Source organism: Apiospora aurea (genome assembly GCF_038362705.1).
Source record: "Apiospora aurea strain CBS 24483 chromosome Unknown utg000001l_segment0_segment0, whole genome shotgun sequence".
NCBI lineage: Eukaryota > Fungi > Ascomycota > Sordariomycetes > Amphisphaeriales > Apiosporaceae > Apiospora > Apiospora aurea.
In genome coordinates this window covers 3685830-3709837 of record NW_027117388.1, presented here as the reverse complement: position 1 = coordinate 3709837, position 24008 = coordinate 3685830, and the positions used below count along the sequence as shown (strand labels likewise).

The 24008-nt window shown below is 55.7% G+C and overlaps 11 protein-coding genes across 11 annotated transcripts; 5 read left to right on the top strand and 6 right to left on the bottom strand.

Annotated features, from left to right (window-relative positions):
- Positions 1–523: 523 nt before the first annotated feature.
- PG986_001146 (glycoside hydrolase 28 protein) lies at positions 524–1701 on the top strand (the record flags this gene model as incomplete). The annotated part of the gene is made up of 2 exons (XM_066837368.1): positions 524–909; positions 987–1701. 2 exons carry the CDS (start codon positions 524–526, stop codon positions 1699–1701), a joined length of 1101 nt encoding a protein of 366 aa, XP_066706261.1.
- A 775-nt stretch (positions 1702–2476) lies between these two features.
- Positions 2477–4087, top strand: PG986_001145 (uncharacterized protein; the record flags this gene model as incomplete). Its single annotated transcript, XM_066837367.1, has 1 exon — positions 2477–4087. The coding sequence occupies one exon, from the start codon at positions 2477–2479 to the stop codon at positions 4085–4087; it is 1611 nt and encodes a 536-aa protein (XP_066706260.1).
- A 774-nt stretch (positions 4088–4861) lies between these two features.
- PG986_001144 (uncharacterized protein) lies at positions 4862–6070 on the bottom strand (the record flags this gene model as incomplete). The annotated part of the gene is made up of 1 exon (XM_066837366.1): positions 4862–6070. The coding sequence occupies one exon, from the start codon at positions 6068–6070 to the stop codon at positions 4862–4864; it is 1209 nt and encodes a 402-aa protein (XP_066706259.1).
- Positions 6071–6975: 905 nt separating this feature from the next.
- On the bottom strand, positions 6976–8222 carry PG986_001143 (nucleoside-diphosphate-sugar epimerase protein; the record flags this gene model as incomplete). Its single annotated transcript, XM_066837365.1, has 4 exons — positions 6976–7596; positions 7669–7832; positions 7891–8150; positions 8206–8222. The coding sequence occupies 4 exons, from the start codon at positions 8220–8222 to the stop codon at positions 6976–6978; spliced, it is 1062 nt and encodes a 353-aa protein (XP_066706258.1).
- A 622-nt stretch (positions 8223–8844) lies between these two features.
- Positions 8845–10333, bottom strand: PG986_001142 (X-Pro dipeptidase; the record flags this gene model as incomplete). Its single annotated transcript, XM_066837364.1, is given in 3 exon segments — positions 8845–8952; positions 9022–9849; positions 9860–10333. The coding sequence occupies 3 exon segments, from the start codon at positions 10331–10333 to the stop codon at positions 8845–8847; spliced, it is 1410 nt and encodes a 469-aa protein (XP_066706257.1).
- Positions 10334–12344: 2011 nt separating this feature from the next.
- PG986_001141 (FAD dependent oxidoreductase) lies at positions 12345–13927 on the top strand (the record flags this gene model as incomplete). The annotated part of the gene is made up of 3 exons (XM_066837363.1): positions 12345–12606; positions 12665–13606; positions 13665–13927. Coding segments are annotated over 3 exons (1467 nt in total), but the record flags the coding sequence as incomplete, so codon positions are not given.
- Positions 13928–14172: 245 nt separating this feature from the next.
- On the bottom strand, positions 14173–15059 carry PG986_001140 (uncharacterized protein; the record flags this gene model as incomplete). Its single annotated transcript, XM_066837362.1, has 3 exons — positions 14173–14314; positions 14393–14934; positions 15024–15059. 3 exons carry the CDS (start codon positions 15057–15059, stop codon positions 14173–14175), a joined length of 720 nt encoding a protein of 239 aa, XP_066706255.1.
- A 973-nt stretch (positions 15060–16032) lies between these two features.
- On the bottom strand, positions 16033–17316 carry PG986_001139 (uncharacterized protein; the record flags this gene model as incomplete). Its single annotated transcript, XM_066837361.1, has 4 exons — positions 16033–16171; positions 16249–16499; positions 16582–16934; positions 17064–17316. 4 exons carry the CDS (start codon positions 17314–17316, stop codon positions 16033–16035), a joined length of 996 nt encoding a protein of 331 aa, XP_066706254.1.
- A 1060-nt stretch (positions 17317–18376) lies between these two features.
- PG986_001138 (uncharacterized protein) lies at positions 18377–18777 on the top strand (the record flags this gene model as incomplete). Its single annotated transcript, XM_066837360.1, has 2 exons — positions 18377–18383; positions 18437–18777. 2 exons carry the CDS (start codon positions 18377–18379, stop codon positions 18775–18777), a joined length of 348 nt encoding a protein of 115 aa, XP_066706253.1.
- Positions 18778–20768: 1991 nt separating this feature from the next.
- On the top strand, positions 20769–21193 carry PG986_001137 (uncharacterized protein; the record flags this gene model as incomplete). Its single annotated transcript, XM_066837359.1, has 2 exons — positions 20769–20896; positions 20980–21193. 2 exons carry the CDS (start codon positions 20769–20771, stop codon positions 21191–21193), a joined length of 342 nt encoding a protein of 113 aa, XP_066706252.1.
- Positions 21194–21836: 643 nt separating this feature from the next.
- PG986_001136 (uncharacterized protein) lies at positions 21837–23527 on the bottom strand (the record flags this gene model as incomplete). Its single annotated transcript, XM_066837358.1, has 4 exons — positions 21837–22406; positions 22482–22745; positions 22839–23371; positions 23524–23527. The coding sequence occupies 4 exons, from the start codon at positions 23525–23527 to the stop codon at positions 21837–21839; spliced, it is 1371 nt and encodes a 456-aa protein (XP_066706251.1).
- Between the last annotated feature and the right edge of the window lie 481 nt (positions 23528–24008).

Below are 24008 nucleotides of genomic sequence, written 5' to 3'. Positions count from 1 at the left end.
ATATCCATATGATGGGAGGCGGACACGGGCTCATCTTGCGACCCCGTTATGGGGTAGATACGTGAAACTCGAACCAACCCAGACTCATGGCCACAGCTAATTTCCATCACCTGGGCCTTGTTACGCAAATGGGAGATGGGTGCATGGTTGAGCACTTGAGGCTCGCCCTCTCATTGGGGGAATATCATGGCAAGAACCCCTGCTACCATCCGATCTTGCTGGCTCCCCTTCCATTCCCGCCGCTAGGTGAGATTGTTCCCACCTGCTTACGTCGGCTAGGTTAGAGTATATAAGAACGACGCCCGGCTGGTAACCCTACGCCGGGGCTTCCTCTCTACTAAGCTTTTTTGATATACTAGCAGCCGTTCCATTCGTTACATCCCGTACCTGCCAAGACTTGGCTGAGCCAATCATTACAACTTCTTTCACTTTCTTTTACAGCAGACCACGTTGTACGCGCGCTCTCTTCACCAGTCTTTACTAGACCCACTCCAGGACCACCTTGACCACCGCTACCACCACCATGTACGCCAAGTCCGTCCTCGGCCTCTGCGCCGCCGCCGCGCTCCAGGCCGCCGCCATGCCCGCCGGCATGGAGAGCCGCGCCGACAGCTGCACCTTCACCGACGCGGCCGCCGCCATGAAGTCCAAGACGTCGTGCTCGAACATTGTGCTCGACGGCATCTCGGTCCCCGCCGGCACCACGCTGGACATGACCGGCCTCAAGGACGGCACCCACGTCACCTTCAAGGGCAACACCTCCTTCGGCTACAAGGAGTGGAAGGGGCCGCTCCTCTCCTTCTCCGGAAAGAACATCCAGATCGACGGCGCTAGCGGCCACGTCATTGACGGCAACGGCGCCAAGTGGTGGGATACCAAGGGCACCAACGGCGGCAAGAAGAAGCCCAAGTAAGTTACTCTGCACGGGAAGAGCTGCGAGAAGTGAGGAGGGTAGAAGGGATCATACGACTAACACGCCCGACCAGGTTCTTCTACGCCCACAAGCTCATCGACTCCAACATCAAGGGGCTCAACGTGAAGAACACGCCCGTCCAGGGCTTCAGCATCAACGGCGCCAAGAACCTGGGCGTGTACGACATCACCATCGACAACAGCGCCGGCGACAAGAACGGCGGCCACAACACCGACGCCTTCGACGTCGGCTCCTCGGACGGCGTCTACATCTCGGGCGCCAACATCCAGAACCAGGACGACTGCCTAGCCGTCAACAGCGGCACCAACATCACCTTCACGGGCGGCAAGTGCTCGGGCGGCCACGGCGTCTCAATCGGCTCCGTCGGCGGCCGCAAGGACAACGTGGTCAAGGACGTGCACATCCTCTCGACCTCGATTGCCAACTCGGACAACGGCGTGCGCATCAAGACGGTCTCGGGCGCCACCGGCTCCGTCTCGGGCGTCGAGTACAAGGACATCACCCTGACCAACATCGCCAAGTACGGCATCGTCATCCAGCAGGACTACGAGAACGGCTCGCCCACGGGCAAGCCCACCGACGGCGTCCCCATCACCGACCTTTCCATCTCGGGCGTCACCGGCTCCGTCTCCGGCAAGAAGGCCACGCCCATCTACATCCTCTGCGCCAAGGGCGCCTGCTCCAACTGGAAGTGGAGCGGCGTCAAGATCGACGGCGGTAAGGCCTCGGACAAGTGCAGCAACGTGCCGAGCCCGGCTTCTTGCTAAATCGCGCCTTGTGTCGCGATGGCTTCTGCTATGCGCATTCCGGCTTGGGGCATATAGCAGTGCAACGCTGTAGTAGGGGTCAAATGGTGGATCCTCTGCTTCTTCTTTCTTGTAAATAGCTTGCTTGATGCGCGGCGAACATGAAACCATATCGTATATATATATATCACTATCATTGGTTACTCCTTTTGGTCGCTTGCCCCGCCATACCGATACTTCGTGAAGCCAATTGTCATAATGATGGGAGTCGTGTTTTGTTCAGATAGACCGCGTTACGTAGCCGCCGCACTATGTCTGCTAGCTTGTAGCTAGGTGAGCATACCGAGGATGGGTAAAACATTCCTGGTGGAGGTGGTGTTCGCGGTGGCGGTGTTATCCGTCATTTGCAAGCAGGCGAGCCAACAGCCAAAGCCAACAGCCAACCTCAACCGCTTAGCCGGGACGTCCGGGGATCCTACTGCCACGTGGGAGGGCCTGCTGGCCTAAAGTTGAGATTGGAATAGCTGCTACAAGCTAAAAACCTGGCTCAGGCGTCATCGTGAACAGGGTCCGCCCGGGGAGTCGGCCGAAAGGGGCCTAACCCATCTCCACCACCAATCCACCTCGAAATTGGGAACTTCTTGGCGACTGCGCCGTTTTCATAACAAAATGCGCTCCTTGCCGACGATCAGATGTTCTGTCGGACTCTTTATCGCGCGGCTGAACCCGTCCGACTCGTGTTTGGCCTCTTGAGCAATAGTAGTTAGTTCACGACCGAAAAGGGGCAAGCGACACCATGGCCCTGTGGCACTACACCAAGGCCACCGACAACCGCATCGGCTGGGGCGAGCACTCGGGGCTCGGCAAGGCCTTCTTCAAGATCGCCCTCAAGAACTTCATCCTCCTGCAGCTGCTCTTCCTCGGCCTCTTCGCCTACTGCTTCGGCTCCCTCTACCAGCAGACCGAGCACACCCACAACATCCACATCGCCTTCGTCGACTACGATGGCGGCGCCATCGGGGCCTCTGTCCGGGCCGCCTACGAATCCTTGAAGGGCGACAACTTTCCCACGCTGGTCGCTGCCGCGCCGGACGCCTTCCCGGTCCCGGCCGATCTGCGCTCGGCGGTCTGCAGCACGCGCTACTGGGGCGGCCTCTACGTCTCGGCCAACGCCTCCTCCCGCCTCGAGGACGCGCTAGGCGGCGGCCCGCCGGCCTTGGCGTACGACCCTTCGGACGTCATGACGCTCATCTGGAACGAGGCGCGCTACTCGACCGTCGCCGACACGGCCGTACTGTCCAACATGCAGACCCTGGCCGAGGCGGCGCGCGTCGCCTACTCGCGCACCGACGGGACGGGCCGGCTCCGGCGCATCACGAGCCCCGAGGCCTTCACCGTGCTCGCGGACCCGTGGAAGCTGCGGCAGGACGACCTGCAGCCGACGAGCCAGGGCTCGCGCGCCATCTACAACACGCTCGTCATCATCCTGATCCTGATCCAGGAGTTCTTCTACCTCGGCGCCATCAACGGCCTCTACGCCAACCTCAAGATCTACGCGCGCGTCCACCCGTCGCGTGTCATGGTCATCCGCTTCCTGCTGTCGGCCGCCTACTGCCTCGTCGGCTCCGTCTGCGTGACGGGCATGATCTGGGCCTTCCGCGCCGGCTGGGACGTGGGCGCGCTGCAGTTCGGGCAGAGCTGGATGGTGCTCTGGCTGTTCGCGCACCTCAACTTCCAGGTCATCGACGTCTTCACCATCTGGCTGCCCGTCCCCTACGTGCCCATGGCCCTCATCTCCTGGGTCATCATGAACGTCACCTCGATCCTGCTCCCGTTCGAGCTCTCGCCCGCCTTCTACCGCCTCGGCTACCTGTTTCCCTCGCACGAGGTCTACCAGACCCTCCTCGACATCTGGTCCCGCGGCTGCAACCCGCACCTGCGCTACGCCCTGCCCATCCTCTTCGCCTGGTGGCTCGTCAGCTGCGCCCTCAGCGCGCTCGGCGTCTTCCGGCGGTCGCACTACACCATGCTCGCCGAGGAGGCGCAGGCCAAGCAGTCCAGCGAGCGCGTGACGGCGGCGCTGGCGCTCGAGCGGGAGCGCGACGCCAAGGAGCGGCGTCCGCAGCAGCAGCAGCAGCGGAGCGAGAAGGGCGCCGACGACGGGGAGGCCGCCTCGACGACGGGCGCGGGCACCATGACCAGCGCCAGCGCCAGCGGTGTTGGGGACGGTGCCGGCCCCGACGACGACGACGACGACGCCGAACGGCGGCTTTCTCGGATCATCACGCGCGAGGCCAAGGAGGAGCAGCGGCTGCAGCGGAATCTGAGCCGCAACTGCAATTTCGGGCCCTCGTTTGGGGTGTCGGTGGCGAATGAGGACAGCTCCGATACGGATGGCCGCAACTAAGACTAAGGCCAAGAAGATGAAGAAGAAGAAGAAGAAGGAGAAGAATGTTACGGTAATGATACGAATAACCTACTTGCGATACGAATCATGGTTTTTCTTGGCGCGATGTAATACCACCCCCGTTGGCGTCGAGTTACAAAACGCGCTTTCGACACCCATAATGCCCAACAAACTTGGTTTGGTGACGATGGCTTGGTTTGGTGACGACGGCTCGAATGCTGCGCATGTCGATTTTGGCTCAAAAGCTGGCTCGAAGGCTGGCTCGGACGATGGTTGGCGACGAGGGTACATTGTTGCTTTTTGGGGGCGTATAAATCGGTGTGTAAAGGGTGTGGTTGGAGTGAAAAATAGCAAAAAACCATTGATTTTAGCTCATTGTTACAGTGTCACCTCTGTTCAGCCGTCCAGCTTTCGAAAGTGATAGGGTACATGTAGCTTTTTCTTATACAAGGTGCATGTTTAGGTGTGAACAGAGGTAACGTCTGCAACCCTCCACGAAGCCACACAGGCGGCTCGGAATGCAACCCCACTGAAGGTTCGTTACCCCACGTTGGAGGCAGTAGTTGATCAACACCGTGTTGTTGGCCTTGACAGCCTGCGTGGTATATAAAGAATTTCTAATCTATATTTATCTCTAGTTTCTTTTCTTTATTCAATCCTTGGTGGCAACAGACTGCCTGGTCATCTGGCCCATTATAGCACGGAATCTTCTCAGACTCGGCCTTCATCTACCCTGTATCTTGACCCAGGTCAGTCTGTCGCTCTCTACTGTCTCTAGTCGGTATCCATGGCCCCAATGATGTCCAGTTGCAGATCCTGTGACTTGCACGCGTCAATGATGTCCTGGGACACCCCCTTATCGCCTTCGACGACTATGAATCTCTTCCACGTGCTCGCGACGATGCTCTTGGTCTGAAGCAAGTAGAGCAGGAGTTCGGTGACTTCCTCATCATGACCCAGTTCGTTGAAGAGCTCCAGCTCTTCTAGCTCGGGCGGGAGGCCCACGGAGTGGAGACGCGGCTTTTTGGACGATTTCCCGAACAGTTGGTAATCCCAGTTCATGCGCAGAGTCTTCAGAGCAGTAAACTCCCTCATGCGCAGAGCTTTGCGGCAGCTGAGAGTTGGGCAGTCGATTGTTAGGCTTTTCAACGAATGACTTTGCGATCCCAGGGCGATAATGTAGTCCCAGAAATTGTCGGAGCTCTCCTCCAGCGCGGGTTCTGGCTCGTCAGTCTGAGTCATGACGAACTCTTCCAGAGCCTCGGGGAACTCGAGAACGTCGGAAAGCGCATCATCATTGATGTCGCATTCGATTAGCCGGAGCCTTTTGAGACTTGTCTCGTGGGGACGCTCAAGGAAATCAAAACCCCGGTAATCCAGTTTGGCGCGCTTTATGGTTAGAGTTTCGAGGGTCGGGTGAGAGAAAATGTGGATGTTCTCTCGAAGATCCCAGTATTGGTCGTTGGGGGTCTGGTAAAACAAGGAACAATGCTTCAAACAGGCCAAGTCGAACGGTCCATTGAACAAGGTTCCAATACCGTGAAGAAGAACGGCGGGCACGGAAATGTCCAGGGTCTCGAGGTTGGACATGATGGACAGTGTGCGCGACAGACCGTCGAAGCGCGACGGGTCATAGTGGGAGCCGTGGACGGGCGCATCGAGGGTTAGCTGGGAGAGCTCCGACGAGGGATAGGCCAGCTTGACTTCATAGATGGCGGAGCCACGGCGGGGTCTCCGCTGGAGGGAGTCGCTGAAAACGAGGTGCAGTTCGGGGGTCTCGAAAAGAATGCTTTTGTAAAGAATGGCGTCGCTGAGTTTGTGGTACTTCTTACTCAGACGGGAGACATTGCAGAGTTCGCGCTTGGAGGCGTGCCCCAGAATATCAAAGATGTGCAGCAGCAGACTGTCGGGGAGCTGAGCAAGACGGTCGCGATGGATATCCCCGTTCCTGGTGCGGTCGCTGTCCGACGAGTCCAGCGACATGCTCGAAGTCAGTCGAGTCGAGTCCCGGCGCAAGGCGCAAGTAGGTCGCAAGTTGATGGTGGAGTCCTCGAGCTCTGATAACGTGGGGAAGACCAGGAGCCAGCACTGAACCCGCGGGGAAAAGACGATGGAAGGGCCGGGTTCAGTCGAGATGAATGAAGCTGATGGGAAACGATGCAATCAGAGACGAAGGTGAGCACATATACTAGAAATCAGGCAAGCTGGGACAGGAGATCTATGCACGTTACAAAAGAGAGGATGAGCGAGAAAAAAAAAGCCTCCTTCGATTCCCATCAAGCTTTTGTCATCCCAAATGGAAAAAAAGGACTGGCTGCAACGGGAGGGACAGGCACGAATTGAACTCCAGGCGGAAGCAGGAGCTAAGGGGAAAAGGGAAGAGTGGAGCACTAGCCACATCTCACCCATCACCCTCACACCCTCACTGGCGTTAAGGCTGGCAGCTGCAGCTGAGACCAGTAAAATGCACCGAAACGGACCATTCAGTAGGTCACTCACTGTACTGCACTGTCGCTGTCACTGTCACTGGTCACTGTGTCGGTGCTGCTTCTGAAAACGAAACACTGTCTGACTTGTTCCATTCCCCCACGTGCCGGCCTGCCAGGACGGTCAGATCTGCAAGCAGACATTCTTTTTCCAATTCATCAGTCGTTTTCAACTTCCATTCCTTACGCCCTAGCCCATATCAACCCCAACTGCATATGTCTGACTGGATAGAGGGACAAGAATTATATTCACCTGTTTCTGCCACAGTGCTGGCCTGGCCTGCATGATGAAACGCTTTGACGTTGCTCCCCCGCACCCGCCCTCAATCCCACGGTCGGTCATCAGGTGCTTGCGGGATGTGGCTTGTTGCAGTCGTACGATGCCGTGAGACACTGCATCACTCACGCCTTACCCTTGTCAGCAGCCTCTCGCTCAGAACGCAAAAAGCTGCCAAAGACCTCGTCGAATGTCTCCACAATGGGCCCCTTCTGAGGTTTCCAACCCAGCTTCGTCATTCTCGTCGCCCGTAGTCGCATGTTGACCCCGTACATGATCGCGATGTGCATGGCCCAGGAATCCGCTGCCGGCGGCACCGACTCTTCGCTGTAGCTGGCCCCGTACATGCTCGCCTTCGCTGCGTCGTCCGTATCGACGCTTTGCACCTTTGCGCTCTCAATCACGCCATGCTTGTGCAGCACCGGCGCAAGACGCTGCATCACGTCGGAAAAGGCAATAACCTCCCCAACTCCAAAGTAATAAGCTTCCTTACCCCAGCAGCTCTGGTCTGAAGCAAGCGCTTTCTCCACAAGCAGCATGTACATGTCGGCAATGTCTTCGACATGGATCCACGCATGCTGGTTTTCTCCTTGCGCGATCTGGAACCCCGTCTTGAATGCCCGCGACGTGAGAACAAAGCCCGGCGTCGTGATCGGCGTCGGATGCTCGATGGACGGGCTCATGCCACCGACCAACCCGGGCGAGATGATGGCCACATTCACGTCCGCAGCTGCATTGCGAACCAACTATGGCGGCGTTCAGCACATCCTGTAACGGCTCCGAGGTAACTTGCTTGGCTCGGCGATGCATATGCTTACATTGTCGGTAACGCTGTGCGTCTTGTCCAGGTCTAGCGCCATGATGTCTGCAATGTCGTCGACATCATCCCAGGTCCGAGCCTCCTTGGAACCGTTTGGCTCGTCCCAAAGAATAGACGCCCCTGAAGTGTGGATGTAGTAGCCTTTCGTTGAACGGCCCGCCACTAACACATATCAGCAAAACTGCTTTAATCTGTCAAATTCCCATACACGCCAACTTACACCCACGGATCGCAGATTCGATGGCTTTGTCATGGGTGATGTCTGGTGCAGCATTGATCACGATATCAGCTTCGCGAGAAGCCGCTTCGATCACGTCAAAGGTCTCCAGGTCGCCAATCACTGGCTTGACTTGCGGATACTTGGAAACCAATCTTTGTGCCTTTTCCGCATCGCGGACAAGCACTGTCACCACTACGTTGGCATTCCTCGCGGCCGTCTTGTGGAGGACTGCTCCTCCGATGTGCCCAGTGCCACCAATGCTATCGTCGGGTCAGCAACCTCCTACTACACATCATCGCTGCTGGGGTCTCGTACAAGAAAATGCGTGCCATCTTGAGGTGGGATAATGTCTATCAGTCGCATGTAGATCGAATATCAGCGGTAAGTGAGAACCTCGGAGTGTAGTAGAACAAACTTGGGACGGATCTTTCCCCTCTTCTCATTTGATATGTTCTCCATTTTTTGCCCTCGCGACTGGAGCGACTGGCTCGTTCCAGCACCCACCCATCTGCTGGAAGTGGTATAGTTTGGACAGCATGGATCATGAAGCTAGATGTGCATTGCTGACTGTCGCCCACACTGCCATCGTCTCCCGTGCTCCCATACACCAGAATAACTTGCTAAGTGGGGTGTAGGTTCCCCTTGATGGCAAAAGCGGTACTCCACTGGATATGTAAACTAATTGGATACAGCATCCTATTGGATATTTGCTGGAAGTATCGTACGAAAGCAGCGCTTTCGACATGGCCAAGAGTTTGGCATTGGCGCGGTTGTCGCATACTCTTGCTGACCAAGTCTGGATTCGTTTGCGACGGCGCAGGGGATCATCTGTGGAATAACGTCTATAATTGCTTCTCGTCTATATGTCTGGTAACGATGAGAGGGATCTTTCCTCGACAAATATCAAAACGCCACCACTTCAAGGGTCGTAGGGCGAACGCGCTCTGCGCCCGGTCATGGGCTCACCCCTTTGTCGGTGACAAGGATCGGGTCCTCCAGTCTGACTCCGAAGCCGAACTTCTTCCCAATAGTTTTCGCTTGTTCCGTCGTGACGTAGATGCCCTGTTACGCAAATGTCAGTTTTGTGTCACGGAAGCCAAGGGAAATAAGGGGTTGGGGAAAACCACGTACCGGTTCGTTCGTGACCACTTCGCCCAGCTTCAGTTTCTCGCTGTTCGCCCCGTTGAGATAGGGATGTTCATGCATTTCCAATCCGAGCCCATGGCCTAGCCGATGGGTGTAGAACGGACCGTAGCCGGCCTCCTTGACGACGACCCTCGAAGCCGCATCGACATCGGAGCACGTCTCGTTGACGCGCATGCGCTCGAAGCCCGCCGACTGCGCCGCGAATACCGTGCGCCAGATGCCCATCAGCTCGTTGCTGACCTCGGCCCCCGTCGGTAGGATCGTGCGCGTCACGTCGCTCCCGTACCCGTGCAGCTTAGACCCAATGTCGATGAGCGCGAACTCGCCCTCCGCCAGGGTCTTGCCGTGCTTGCCCCCGTGCGGATACGCGGCCTGGTCGCCGAACAGGACGATGGACCAGTACCCCTCGCCGACGCCGACGCGGGCGAAGAGATGGCTCGACGCGGTCACGACGGCCTCTTGCGCCATGCCGACGCGCAGGCACTTTTGCACGGACCGCACCAGCTCCAGCGTGAAGGTGTTGATGCCCCGCAGCAGGGCGACCTCGGCCGCCGTCTTGACCGCCCGCAGCGCCTGCACCGTCTCGCTCATGGGCACGACCTCGATGCCGGCCCCCTGCAGGCCCGCGGCGATCATGTAGCGCGCGTGCTCGTCGAGCATGACCTTCTTCCAGCCGGGGCGCGCGCGCGCCAGCACCGCGTACGGCGACTCCTCCTCGGCCCACGCCACGGCCACTTCGGTCGCGTTCTGGCTGTCGGTCCGGTCGCGGTTGTCGTAGACCATGTCCAGCCCCGCGATGCGCCCGGTCTCGAACTGGGGGGACGAGGTAGGAGAAGACTCCCGTCTTGGCCTCGAGCAGCATCAGGAACGGCCGCTCCGACAGGTCGAAGGAGGACGAGATGTTGGCGTAGTACTCCGTTGAGGCCGAGGGCTCCGCGACGAAGGCGTCGACGCCCGCGGCGGCGAGCGCGGAGGCCAGGGTCTCTTGCCGGGACAGGTACTCGTCGCGCGCAATGGCCGGGACGTCCAGCAGCGACACGTGGGGCTCCAGAAGGGGCCAGGCGCAGGCTTCGAGCGACGCGGCGGATAATGGTGCGTTTCCTCCCTCGTTGGGGCCAGAGCCAGCGCCATCGTCGCCGCTGCCATTATGGTCATGGAGCGACAGGTTCAGCAGGACCAGAAGACCGCCGATGGTGACGACGGCTACGCCAAGACGGAGGACCCAGAGCCGAACTGCCCCGTTGCGCGGCCTGGACGCACGTGGGAGCAGAGGCTCCGATGCGTCGGGCATGGCCATTTCCTTTCTGAAGGGCGGGAAAGCCCAGTCCGGATTCCGATTCTACCTCACTTCTGTGTCTTGATCCAGTTCACGATGTATCGTGAAGAATGGCGTGGCTGTATAGGATTGTTGTTTACATTGAAGGAAGCGTTCTGGAAGTTCAAGCTCCTTGAAATGTACTAACTAGTACTGCGACTAGTGGAAAGAGTTCCTTATCTCTCCGGCTAACCGAACCAACATGAAGTCACCTAAAAGCGGGGTATCAGCACTGTTCGCACGACCTGCTGTGATAAGTGCACTAAAAGATCCCCATTATACGCCTAAGCTAACACCACAACACCCATATTCTGTCAATCAATTTGTTGCGATTGAGGAGCAGCACCAGTCCAAATCAAATCAATTTGATAGTTACTTCGATCATGTCCAAATACATATCCGGTTCATATTTTCACCTATGTTCCTTAAATTGAAAATTTGGCTCTACCCGGCGTATCAGGAATGAGAGCTCGCCCTATCCGTCTTATCTGCTCTGCACAGCTCTCGACCCGCCTGGTCACTCCCGCTCTTCCCTAGACACACCGGTCGCGCTTCTTCTCGATCTGGACGCAGATTCTCAAACCTATATCACAGCGTCCAAAGGGCTATAACGACGATGTGACCTCCACGACAGGCAGAACAGATGATGATACCTGCCAAGAAGCGCGGGGCGCTGTTCGTGGAGCAAGGTCCTCATCGGCAATCGAACGAAGGGGATGACACAGCTCTGTGTTGACAACTACCCGTTGATTCTGGAACTTTTCGAGAACCCGGGCTACGAATGTGAAGATACGACATAGCTGGCTTAACGACAAGCTGTGAAGCATGGCATGCTCGACAGCACATATGTCCCCGTCGTTCCAGCATCTTGTCTCTGATAGGGCTCACATTGTTGCTTCGCGTGCATACCCGATGAAGCCGTTATGTCACTGACGCCGGTGTTTGTAGCCGTGTACGGCCCGGTTTCCCCGTCGTCTCGGGCCTGTCCGCCGAGAGACGTCTTTGGAGCTTGTCTTGGCTTACCGGGCTAACAATAGACGAGTTCGTGGTAGGCGTCTTTGAATGTTTATTCTTTCCACTCCCAGCGCTTACTTCTTTACTACACTGTCCCAGAGTGATGAATCACCGTGCATGCACGAGTTGCTTACCTTCCCTTCTTGGATATCCTGTGCATCCGGGGATTACTATTGATTAATAGGTTCAGGCAGAACGCAGGAAGATCAACGACCGACGCCTTTAGTTGCGCTATTCTTGTTTCTACTTACTTGCTTATCTGTAACTACGAATCTAATCTCAATTATCGATAGATAGGTCGATTCGACATCTACGATAGTCCGAAGGGCGGTTGGTCTTATGTTGGGAAGCAATGGGCGTATTTGCACTGTTGTGGGCTGCAGCAAGATGGCGGATGTGGAGCGATCTGGATTGCGGGTAGCATCTCAGTACCGATACCCAGATCAGATGCATCGTGCTTGGTTCAATGGACAGCCACTGTCAGAAACTACAGCTACGTCAGTCGCCCTTCAACTCCCTGGCATCTACGGTCAAGCGGTCAGGATAAGCGAAGAAATTTTCGTGGTCTATCCATTCCCACCGGGATGACAGATGCGCGTGGGTATCGACAACCCCTGGACAATCCCGTCAGATACCCCGGGGGAGCCGTTTAGGGCAGCTGCACAGCGTGCTTTAGTGAGTGGACCTGCCCCAGTTACGGCGTATAGGCGTCAGCCGCCGATAGCGGCACCGGGTACCTCCCTGGAGTGCTGACCGGCAATGACGGACTAGGCAAGACGATGCGCCTTGAAGAATTCGCAGGAATTCTCTCGATGGCAGTCTCTGCTATTACATCTTAGCTGGTGGGTTTAAAGCTGTTGTTCGGAGGTCGACAAAGTCTCAATTTGGCTCAGAGTGTTGAAAGGCGAAGGGACGAAAAGTTACAGGACGCCCCTGAACGTTCTACCAAGCTCGCTAATTCCCGCCTATTTTAGTCAGGTACGAAACGACTAGCTTCGCCATGGCATCGGAGGGCTTCCCAGTTCCAAACTCGACTCTGCCGTTCTGGAGGACCGAGCCTCACCAGCTCGACAGTCACCGTACCACTCCCGATCTTCCGACGGAATCTGATATTGTTATCATTGGCGCTGGCTTTTCCGGCGCCTCTCTGGCCCATTTCATCTACGAAGACAACCCCTCACCCCCATCAGTCACCATTCTGGAAGCCCGGGAAGCTTGCTCGGGCGCAACAGGTAGGAATGGTAAGTAACCATGTTTATGCCCCGCCGCCAATTTGAACTTTACTTACATGATGCGCAGGCGGCCACATGAAGCCCGATGTTTACTTCAATGTGCCAAAGTACATTAAGAAGTACGGAGTAAAGGACGCCGTCGAGGTGGCGGCCTATGAAACTTCGCATCTCTTCGCCGTGAAGGAGCTGGTGGAAAAGGAGGACATCGACTGCGATTTTGTCATGACTAGGGCGTGCGACGCCACCTTGGATCCAACTATGGCCAAGGATTCGCACGACGCTTACATGGAATTGACAAAGTCTGGCGTTGCAAACCTGAAAGACGTATATCATGCCTACGGTAAAGATGCCGAGCAGGTAAGCCTATCTTATCTTGTACCTACTGACATTATGCCAAGAGTATGCAAGATCCTGACAAGAAACCACCACACAGGTTTCCGGTGTCAAGGGAGCGCTATCGTGTTTTACCTTTTCGGCTGCTCACCTTTGGCCATACAAGCTGGTGCTCCATCTCTTACAGGGTGCCGTGAAACGGGGGCCAACCTGCAGACCCATACCCCTGTCACGCATGTCTCCGAGTCCCCGTTGCCGGATGGCCGCTGGCTCGTCACGACCGACCGCGGGAGCATCAAAGCCAAGAAAGTCCTTCTGGCCACCAACGGCTACACGGCCAAGATCGCCCCGCAGTTCAAGGACCATATTGTGCCCGTCCGGGGAATCTGCAGTCACATCGTCCCCGACAAGACACGCAGGGCGCCCTTCCTCCCCTATTCGTACAGCATTCGCCATGGCCCCGCGATGTACGATTACCTGATTCCCCGGACCGACGGGAGCATCATCGTCGGAGGTGCCCGGGTCAAGTTCTGGGAAGAGCCCTCGCACTGGTACAATGTGGCCGATGACAGCAAGCTCATCGAACCGGCCAAGACACATTTCGACGAGTTCATGCAGCGGACCTTCTTCGGTTGGGAGGACAGTGGTGCCAAGGTGGATAAGCTGTGGACAGGCAGTATGTATCCCGCATCCTAACCGCATTCTCTGTATTCGGGCTAACACATTCGTCTCAGTCATGGGCTACAGCTCGGACTTCATGCCACACGTCGGCGCGGTGCCGGGAAAACCGGGCCAAATGGTGCTGGCAGGCTTTTCAGGACACGGCATGCCTCTTATCCTCCGGTCTGCGAAAGGGATAGTTGATATGCTGCGGCATGGGAAGAAGTTCGAAGAGACGGGTGTGCCGGAAGTCTACCAAGTCACCCAAAAGCGCCTGGAGTCCACAAACAACGAGATCTTAGGGGGTGGACATGGGAATGTGAGAGCCAAGCTGTAAATTGCAGCATTCAGTTATGCTTGAACATAGTGTCGAGATGTGCGTCGTTCGCCAGTTGGCTGTTAGGCTTAGGATACAATGTCAGATCGGCTTGGCTCCACCTGAGCAATTGCTATATCCCATGGGCTCTTGGTGCCCTTATCTTTACCGTGTTCACATCATTCATAGGAAGGTCATAGGCTATGGAGAGTTATCAAGAGAAACCAGGAAACCCCTGCTTGGACCTCGGGAACCTCCATACATGCTCATTCCTCTCCAGCTAGCTGTTCCTCGAATGCCACTATGCGGTCGGCCATCTCCGGTAGACTGTCGGCGACCACATCCATGTCCCCGAAGATTTCGGAGCACATATCCTTCTCCCATGAGGATATCCAGGCTCCCTTGAATCTATTCACCCAATGGATTACCATGTTAGAAACTGGTATCGCGAGTGCAACGAAAACAGGCAGTGGGGCTGCCACTTACCCAGTCTGTCGCGCAGCGGACGCATCCCACATGTGGCCAGCCGCGAACCAAGCATCGAGTCCCTCGGCCGGGAACTTCTTGAGCACGTGCTCGTAGACGGCGGGCGCGGGTTTGCCCACGCCGATGCTGTCGCACGAGACGAAGTTCTCGGGCGGGAGCTCGACGCCGCCGTCGCGGAGGTAGCCCGACACCCGCGCGACGTCGCCCGAGGTGAGGGCCCAGACGGTGTAGCCGGCGTCGCGCAGCGTGCGGAAGCACCGGTCGACGCCCGGGCGGGTGCGCAGCTGGCGGTAGGCGGCCAGCAAGAAGTCGCGGTCGTCGTCGGTGGCGAAGGCGCGGGGGTCGGCGACGCCGGCCTGCCAGAGGGTGCGGTAGAAGAGGGCGCGGGAGACGGCCGAGTAGGGGACGTAGCGGCCCGACATGCTGAGGTAGGTGTACTCCTTCTCGCCGGCCTCCATCCAGGCGTAGCCGAAGATGCGGGGGCCGATGGCGTGGGCGCGCAGGCGGGGCGCCGAGGCGGGACTCGAGGGCGGAGTAGAAGGCTTCGTAGTCCCTAGTAGGTGGACAGGCAGAAACCCTGGTTAGCTGCTGTCTTTGTGGGCAATGACTCAGTAAAGGGGAGCTTGCCTACGACGTCAAAGACGACGTGCTTGTTCGAGCTGGCCATTGTGGTAAGCTGCAGCGAGGCGTCTGATTGGAACGCCTCTGGCTCTATGCTTGTTTCTTGGGCTTGCTTCACGGATTGGGCTGTGTATTCAAGCCCGTGTTACCGGCAGTGTACCGTGATGCGAGGCTCGAGAAGTAAGTCTGAGACCGCTTTCTTGGGGACTACCATTGATCGAAATGGAAGATGCCATCAATGCTACTACACTATCAGTCCTCCCCCGCGCCAATCAGCAGACTTGGGTGTTGCTATCAGGCGCCGAATGGGTCGCGGCTGAACTTACGGCATGAGCCGGATATCTAGGAAAAGGAGGGGTTAGAGGAGTTGGTTGGTTCGGGGGCTCCTTGTATCTCTCCCCCGCATTTGATTAGCGACACAAGCAGCATCCGGGTGACCCTTCCCGGTTCGGGTTGTCTTTGAGGTTGATAGCAAAGAACCAGTGGCCGATGGTTTCTTCCATGGATCTCTGACAGGCCTCTGGACTTGTCATTTCCACCGCCAGTCGTCAACGGGTATATCGACGGCCGAAAAGTGGGATAGACAACAGTTATTACATCTCTTAGTGTTTAGCTGTGTTTATTTCTACCATTGGAGTGCTATGCGGACATTGTTCTTATCAATGATCGGCTCTGCAGAGAGAATGTCCTCCGACCTCGTTGCAACGGTCACGTCCCACCCCACGCCCAGAAACTGGAAGATATAATAGCCCTCTATCAGCTGACTCAGACACAGGCGAAGAATTGATAATATAAATAACAAATATCGAACAGGAAAATGTGACGGTGCTTATTATGTCGCACCCGCAACGACATGGACACACTCCAGTCATCGAGCCCGCTATGTCCCGAAGCAAACGTCTGCCAGAGTCTGGCCTGCCCGTTGTCGCGAGCGCAGGCGGTGGAGTCTTCTTCATCTTCATGCGTGTTTACGACCAGCAGGCTTTACCTTGCATGCAGGCGATTGATCTTGCCAGCTATCACGACCACAAGACCAGGGCCCCTGGGTCGGTCTCGTCCCTGGGAGGCTTGTATCCAATGAACGAGCTCACGGTGTAGCGGGTCTCGGGGACGGGGTGCTTCCTGGACGTGTCGCAAGGTAGGACCTCGTGGAAGTTACTGCATTCAAGTATATAATGAGCACGGCGATTAACAAGATCGAGTCGAACCGAATATCGCTGGGGGCGAATACTCACCGCGTATTGAAAAAGGCCAGACCCCCAGGCACTGGCAACATGACCTTGAACGGACGTCCCTCGAGCATCTTCTTGTGGTAGGTGTCGAAATCGATCTCCTTTTGCCAGGCCTGCTCGTCCGCTGGCGCGTCCCACACGCGGTCATAGATGATTGTCTCGCCGCCATACACGGGGTTCAATACGATGTTCCAACTCAGTTGGGCCGCAATGTTCGTAACCGTCCATCCCTTGGATGATTGAGTCGTCCCGGCCTGTTGATCGTTAGATTTACTCAAGAGGAATGGAAACAGCAACAAACATATGGTAGAAGAGGAGAGGGGAATATCGACTTACACCAGAGCCATGGTTTTCCTCTTGGGCAACAGCGGCAACGGAAGCTTCACATTGATGGCAATCGAATTTCACATAGGGCTTCCAGTCTGCATGAATGGAAATGCCTTTGTCAGCTGCTCGTACCAGTCCAGCGAAATATTCCTTGTCCCCTTTTTTCGCCACGCGCGTGGGGACGCCGGTAACCTCCTGGACCTTGCCAGCGACGCGCTCAAGGATGTCGATGCCGGCCTCGGTTTTCCAGCGATGCTGAAGGCTCCGGGCCTTGGATACGTCATGGAAGTATCGTGTCTTGTCTGGACATACGTGGTCAGCGTCCCCAGCTTGGTCACGAGACGACACCTCAACACCCATGCCTACCGTGGAGATAGTTAAAATGGTGTATACCGATAGATCCGAGGCGTGGCCAAGTGTTTTTGTAGCTTCCCTATCGACTAGTCAGGCCCCCCGGTATACGGGAGCTATGGAAATATTAGCTCCCACACTTACAATTTCGTGTGTCTTGAGAATCGCGAGCATCTTCTCGCACTCTTCCGGGGTAAGAAACCCCTTCGCCCGGACTACCGGGATCTGGTTGCTGAGGAGCTGAGACGCTGTGTGGCCGGTCATCTGCTGGTCTACAAAGGTCGACCAGTTTGTCTTGACACTGTACTCTCTTTTGGCATCCGAGAGCAGGGACTTTCCCCCTACATGAGGAGTCGAGTCTGGGGAGGAAGTATGTGGGGTCTGTTCCTGCATTGTAGTACCAATTGTTGGTGGATGACGGAAAGGACAGGGTTAGTAATAGGGGCACTATGATGTTAGGTTGTGTTCAAGGGATGCTTTTCGTAGTTTACTATCGTATTGAATGCAATAGGAGAAACTAGAGAATCAAAAGCAAATGCATCCAAATTCCGCTATATAACATTCGGCTGCTACTTGGAGTTGTGTCTCCTCTTCAGCGTTGTGAATAGTGAGACTCCTTTGGTCATCCTTTGATGCGAAATGTTCTGGTGACTCGCCCGCTTGCCAGTGACGATGCTTGATTCAACGTGATACAACTAATGACTATATTGTCAATGTGGGCTTATTCTTCGCTGCAGTACACTCCATCTATAATCGCCCGTCTCCCCAACAAACCCTTATAGGTATCCTACTGGTCAAATCAAGTTAACCTAGGTACCCAGGGGGTTGCAGGAGGTGTCTTCACCTGATCAAATAACCTTATCTATGCTAGCAATATTTTCACTCCAGTTCCGACTTGTTACCGCGATAGGCATATTACATCCAAAATATCAGTTCAAAGCGCAGTCGTGCTTGAATGTTCTGAAACTCAAACATGATCACGTATATGTCTTTCCCATGGATCGCTGACAGCGTAACAATGACCTCCAATTACGCGCAGTGGGAAAATTCTCTCCCTCGCTCTCTTTGAATCATAGACCTGCATACAGTAAGACTGCTCTCTGGATAGATTGTTTCATAGCCTGCTCCCTTATGCTAACACAAGCATCCAACATTGCCGTTGCACAACGACGCCTGCAATGATGTCACCTCCCCCACTACCACTTCAGATAATCCCGTCTATGGAGGGGCGTTCTGAAATGCGGGTGTTCCACCCGTTCTCGCGTTTACCCCCCGAGCTCCGCCAAATGATCTAGTCCCTAAGCATAGAACCTCAGGACCATCGTATCCACAAGCTGTGGGGTCCTCCCGGTCTCAATAAACAGCCCGCTTTCTTGTACGCCTGCAGCGAGTCTCGGAACCAATCTCCTACAGCGTCTTGGGCTGCCAGGCGAATGGATCAATTTAGAAGTCGATGCAGTGTACGCCTTATACCCTGCTGAAATCCAAGACTATCCCATCGAACATCTTCAAGCCCAGAACCTCGTCATCGAAAACGCATGTAACCTGAACTTCCTCGATTATTACCGCTCTGAGCTGAAGCGGATGCCGGCCCTGCGGAACGTGACCGTTATCGCCAGCCTCAGCCACCGTGACAGGCTTGACAGTCACGTGCGGGACGGATACTGGTGGTTGCCTTGGACTCGGGCCCTCGAGTCGCTTTACTACTATGGAAAGGGTGCTCCAGCGCCTTGCCGCCTGCGCGTCGTGGCGCCGAAGACGCACCACACCTGGGAGCTCTCGGAGTTGAACCCGGACAACTACCGGGAAAGATACCGTGCAGGGGCTCGCGCCATCTACCGTAACTTCTGGTGACGAATTTACCATTTGACAGAGTTACCACATTCTAGCGCTATACTGAACGCCTGCATTTATCGATATGACCCTACGTTGAGGCTTATATGGGACTGACTTGGCCACCTTTCACCATGACACTAGGCCGTGAAAGGAAAAAGGCAGGTGGAATACATGATTCCAGCCATCAGGTCAATGCTCTTACTACATTCACCAAATAAATTGCCGTGGCTTGTGAACAGCTGTATTTGTCTATACGGCAGGATTAGTCAATGCTAGTCTTGGAGGAACCCCCTAAGGATTCTTGTTATATCATATTCTATAGTTGCAGCCAAATCTATGATTACATGGTTACATACGTACAGATTCATCGGGAGTAGTCGTCGTCGAAATGACTTCTGGGTAGAACATTGCTCTTGTTTGCATTTATATCAACCCCTATTCCCGTCAAAAACGCTGATTGGCCAGCAGTACATCGGCCAGCAGCGCGCGAAGGCCGTTACAATGCATTTCTGGGAGTCTCTCGTCTAGTGTAGGCTCAAAGGTGCCGGTCTCCTCCTTTTACCCTATGCACATGGAAAGCATAGCGGTCCGCACGCGGGAATACAAAACTCGATGCAACCTTAAACATCATCGCACTCGAAGGTACGTTATGTCTAAGAGGGTTGATGGTTGGCTAGGACAATGAATACTGTACGCCAATAGTACTGATAGGTCACGTCAACATCGACGGCGGCGACCTTTCGAAAGGGGCAGAACCAGTGTGGGACAAATGGCAAGTAGCCGTGCGTACCAACCTCTGGTCACACAAGAGAGATATAATAGGTCAGATCCGCATGGACATAAGCATGCACAAAACGGCAGTCAGTCCTTCGAGAAGAATTTTACGAAATGGGTTCCATGAGCAAGGCAAGCAACCTACCGGCAAGGTCAGGCGCCAGTGGCTAGGCTTCGATCTAATGCAAGATTGGAGGTGTATCGATCGATAGGGTGATGATCTGGGCGGACGGTCCACGCTACACCTTAAGAGGCAGACATCTCGCTCGAGGGGATGGATGATCAGTAGTTGACACGTTAGTAATAGCGGTGGAAGATTTTAGCACTGACGAGAGCAGACGAGGGAGCCGCCATAATGGAAATGACGTCGATGAGTCACTCGAATTAAGCATGTCAGCGAAAAGGAGGTTTGGCTAATGCACTGTCATGGGGAGAAGCCTCGAGCCAAGGAGCAAAACACATTTCCCCTGCCAGCAGCCCCCCCCGACCCTCCGTGTTTCTGATAGATTGGCCTTATTAAGCAATCGATCGATCATGATCTTTCACTTCGAGTGACCTCACTGGTCACACATACGGCGGAAGAGATATCTGGCATATGCAATCTATTGATGGCATGTGGTCCCCAAAGCTCCGTTTCCCCATTGATCGTCTTCGCCAGGCGATCCGCGTAGCCGCCGTTGGGGCCCCTGAATCCACTCGCCTTCCTCGACGTTCCAGAAGTCGCTTGTGGCCAGGACTCTCGCTTGTGGCTAATTCGCTAGCGCTGTTTTCGAGGTGAGCTCAGCTGCTGGCTGCCCTGCAAAGAAGTTGGGGTCGTTGAACTCTGAGTGGCTGTCGAGGTGGTTGATGCCGAAGCAGAAAACCGGTTTCGCGCTTAGCCACAAAAAAATAGGCACCAACCACAACCGGCCCCCACTCCAACCGCCCGCCGTTCAAAACCGTTAAACAGCCCCGCCATTGGATCAGGGGTGATATCATCACGGCCCAGCTACGTCACAGGGCAGCTGTGGCTTACTGGCCGAGGCTCGCGACTGACGTACTGCCACACTCATATGTCACTTACAAGACGGGCAACGGGTACTGGATATATAAGACACCCAAGGGTTGCATTGTTGTAACTACACTCTAGATTCTCCCAGATCAACTCTTTCAACTCATCAGAAGATAAACAAGTCCAACTACTACCCCTTTGACAACCACATACAACTCACTTCACCAAACAAACACCCATCAACATGTCTGGCAACCAAGGCGGCGGTCTCCTCGGCGGTGTCGTTGGTGGTCTCGATAACGTCCTGACCGGCGGAGAGAAGGCCAAGGGCCAGGGCGGTCTCCTCGGAGGTGTCGGCAGCGCCGTGGGCAGGTAAGCATTCATTACTAAAAGGCCATGAATTTGATGCAGCCCTGTATACAAACAAAGGTGCTAACATCCCTTTCCTCTCACAGCACGACCCAAGGTCTCGGCAGCGGCCTCAACCAAACCACCGCCGGCCTCGGCAACGCCGTCGGACAGACGACGGACGGAGTCGGCAAGACCGTCGGCGGCGTGACGGACACCGTCGGCAACACCGTCGGTGGCATCACCGGAGGCGAGCGCCCCGGCGGCCAGGCGAGCGGTCAGCAGCAAGAGAAGGGCAACTTCAACAAGTACGGCATCTAAACTACCTGACTATTTTGGCTGGCAAGCCTCGTTACTACACGGGAGTTTCGGGGGACGACGTCGATATTTACGACATATTTTGTACGATGATGATTATGACGCCATAAACTAGCAGTACGGGTGGTGTGGCTTGGCTCGGTACCGCTCTGAAATAATAATACAAGAAGTCCAAACATTCTGGGCAAGAACCAACCTGCGTGTCACTTGGCCTTTCGATTGTGATAGTGGGATCAACTCGCCGCCAGTAGTTAGTCGTAGCTAATGCGCAACTTACGTCCACTAGACTAGTTCGCACCTAGCTGTCGTTGAGCTAGCCAACGCTCTAACGTCCTCTAGCCCACGTTTCATGCGGTAGATTTTGGGGTTGGGCTTGGGAGGGGGGAAGTACAGCCACAGATGTGTAGCTACCTCTCTAGGTTAGGGGGTTAAGCCTTGGTGAGTAGTGTCACATCCGTTTCTTGAATATTCCTGTACCGAGTGTATAGATACTGCGAACTCGCCAGTACTAGCTATTGGAAATGTATCACGATGTATATATTTATGATATACTATCGAGCAATCGCTGGGCTTGTTGAACTGGCATGCATCGTAAGACATGCCGAATATGAATCTTGCGGTGAACAGCCTGCGAAGCCGCAAGACCTCAGGCAATCCACTTCCACCCCTTGCCCTGGCTGTCCGCCCACCGCACCCCGGCACAGCACAAGGTCGCCCCCATCAAGAGCGCGCCGTCCCAGTACGCGATACTCACATACGCCGATGTCCCCTTCCCGGCCCCCCCGAGCAGCGTGCCGCCGACGGGGCTGCCAAACATGGTCCCTAGCCCACGCACGAACAGGATGAAGGCGTTGACGGCGGCGTATTGGCGGATCCCGAAGACCTCGGCGATCAGCGCCGGGAAAAGGCCGTAGTACCCGCCGGCGGAGCAGCTGTAGAGCACGATGAAGCCAAGCCAGAGCGAGAAGGCCGTCGTTGATGTCGTTGCCAGCACGCTGCTGAGCCAGAAGGAGAAGACGCTCATCGCCGCAAGCAGGAGCGTGAGGATCAGCGTGTTCTGCCGCCCCAGGCGGTCGCCGGCGTAGCCCGTTAGGACGCGCGATACGGCGTTGATCGCGTTACTGGCGGCGAGAAGCGTCGCTCCGTTTGATGCTGTTTGGCCAAGGACCACAGTGTACGAGGGAATGAATGAAAGGGGTAGTTGTGCGCCGGCAGCCTAACAACAGGTTAGAGCGGGTCCTGGCATCTCACCACGAAAAGGGACCAAGTAAGGTATATACGGGGCACAGACCTGGAGAAACGCAGCCACTGCGGAAAAAATGAAAGTAGACCGAGAGGCCAGCGCCCGCGAGACGTGGGTATTAGGCCTTTCGGGTGGCTCAGAAGAAGAGCCAGCTGCGAATCGGCTGCGCGGCACTGACCAAGCCACAGGCAGACCGGCCACCAAGTTGAAGGCAGCGTAGATCCTAAGAGTCCAGCGACCTCCGAGTGAGCTGAGCAATGCTCGTATCACGGGCGAGAGAATGAGACCACCAGCTCCACCACCGGCGAGAATCTGTGAGAAAAGGCGTCACAAGGTCAGCTGGAACTGGCGACAATATCTTTTGAGATTTAATGCAGCCATGGAAAGGCAGTGTGAAGGACTTACGAAGCCCATGGCTGTAGCGCGATGGTTGGTGAAGTATTCAGGCGCCGGAGCCAGAAGTGGGAAGTACAGTAGGGACATGCCCAACCCAACAATCAATCCCTGCGTAAGCAGCAGGTGCCAGATGGACGTACTCAGCGACGCCAGCGCGAACCCGAGCGACATCATGCACACCCCGGACATGGTGATCATCCTCGGCGTCAGCAGGCGCAGGGCTCGGATGTACCATAGACGGGAGGACTGCGAGGTACCGGACTCCCAGGCGCCATGCTCGATGCGCGAGATGACGGGGTTGACGACGATGCCGCCCGCCCAGGTCAGGCCGTAGCAGAGCGTGCCCACGAAGGCGAGCAGGGCCGTGGGCGGGGACGCCGCAGAGGCCGGGGAGGGCGTTAGGACGTCCTGGTCGGCGGAGAGGTAGAACTGCTGGAACACGCCGAAGCACTGGTTGTAGCCGATGGTGAGAGCTATGGTGGTGAAGGCCGACAACAGCACGGCCGCCTGCTTCTTGCGGGATATTGGAGCCAGCGCCGGCACTGGGGCGGCTGGGGGTGGATCTTGGAGGTCATGTTCGGAATGGGTTCCTCGTCCCTCCGACTGCCTTGTCAGTGGGATTAATTGGCCTCGTGCTGTTGCCATTGGAAATTATAGGTATGAGGCTTATGGCTGCTCTCTCTCGCGGGCCTACCCATGCGAGAATAGTCTCCAGCTCGTGTGATGCTGTAGGAGATGGCGTTTATATGTACTCGCTTTTCTACCCACGCAACCTGACCCGAAAACTCCCTTGAATGTCCGTCCCTCTTAAAAAGTCACCCGGGAGACTGGAAGGGCGTGCTGGGCCCGGTGCTGGGGGCCCTAAGCACTAACCTAGGTCGTTCCCCCCCCCACTATCCGGTGAAATTTCGCGTTCCGATTAGCGAAGTAGGCAGACCACCGATCGGATATACAATGATAATGTAGATGTCACACTGTGATTAATCTATTGACTGTCTCAGGTATTACGGCTTCAGTCACTTTGGTGAATGTGAACTGCTCTGCCTAAGTAGTGTTCAATGAAAATCTACCCAGGTCTTCTCATTGAGCACCGACCATACGTTTTCCAGCGCTTCGACAAGTAAACAGCTCCCCCAGCCCCGCTAAGTCCCGCTAAGTCCCCTAGACGCCTCAGTGACT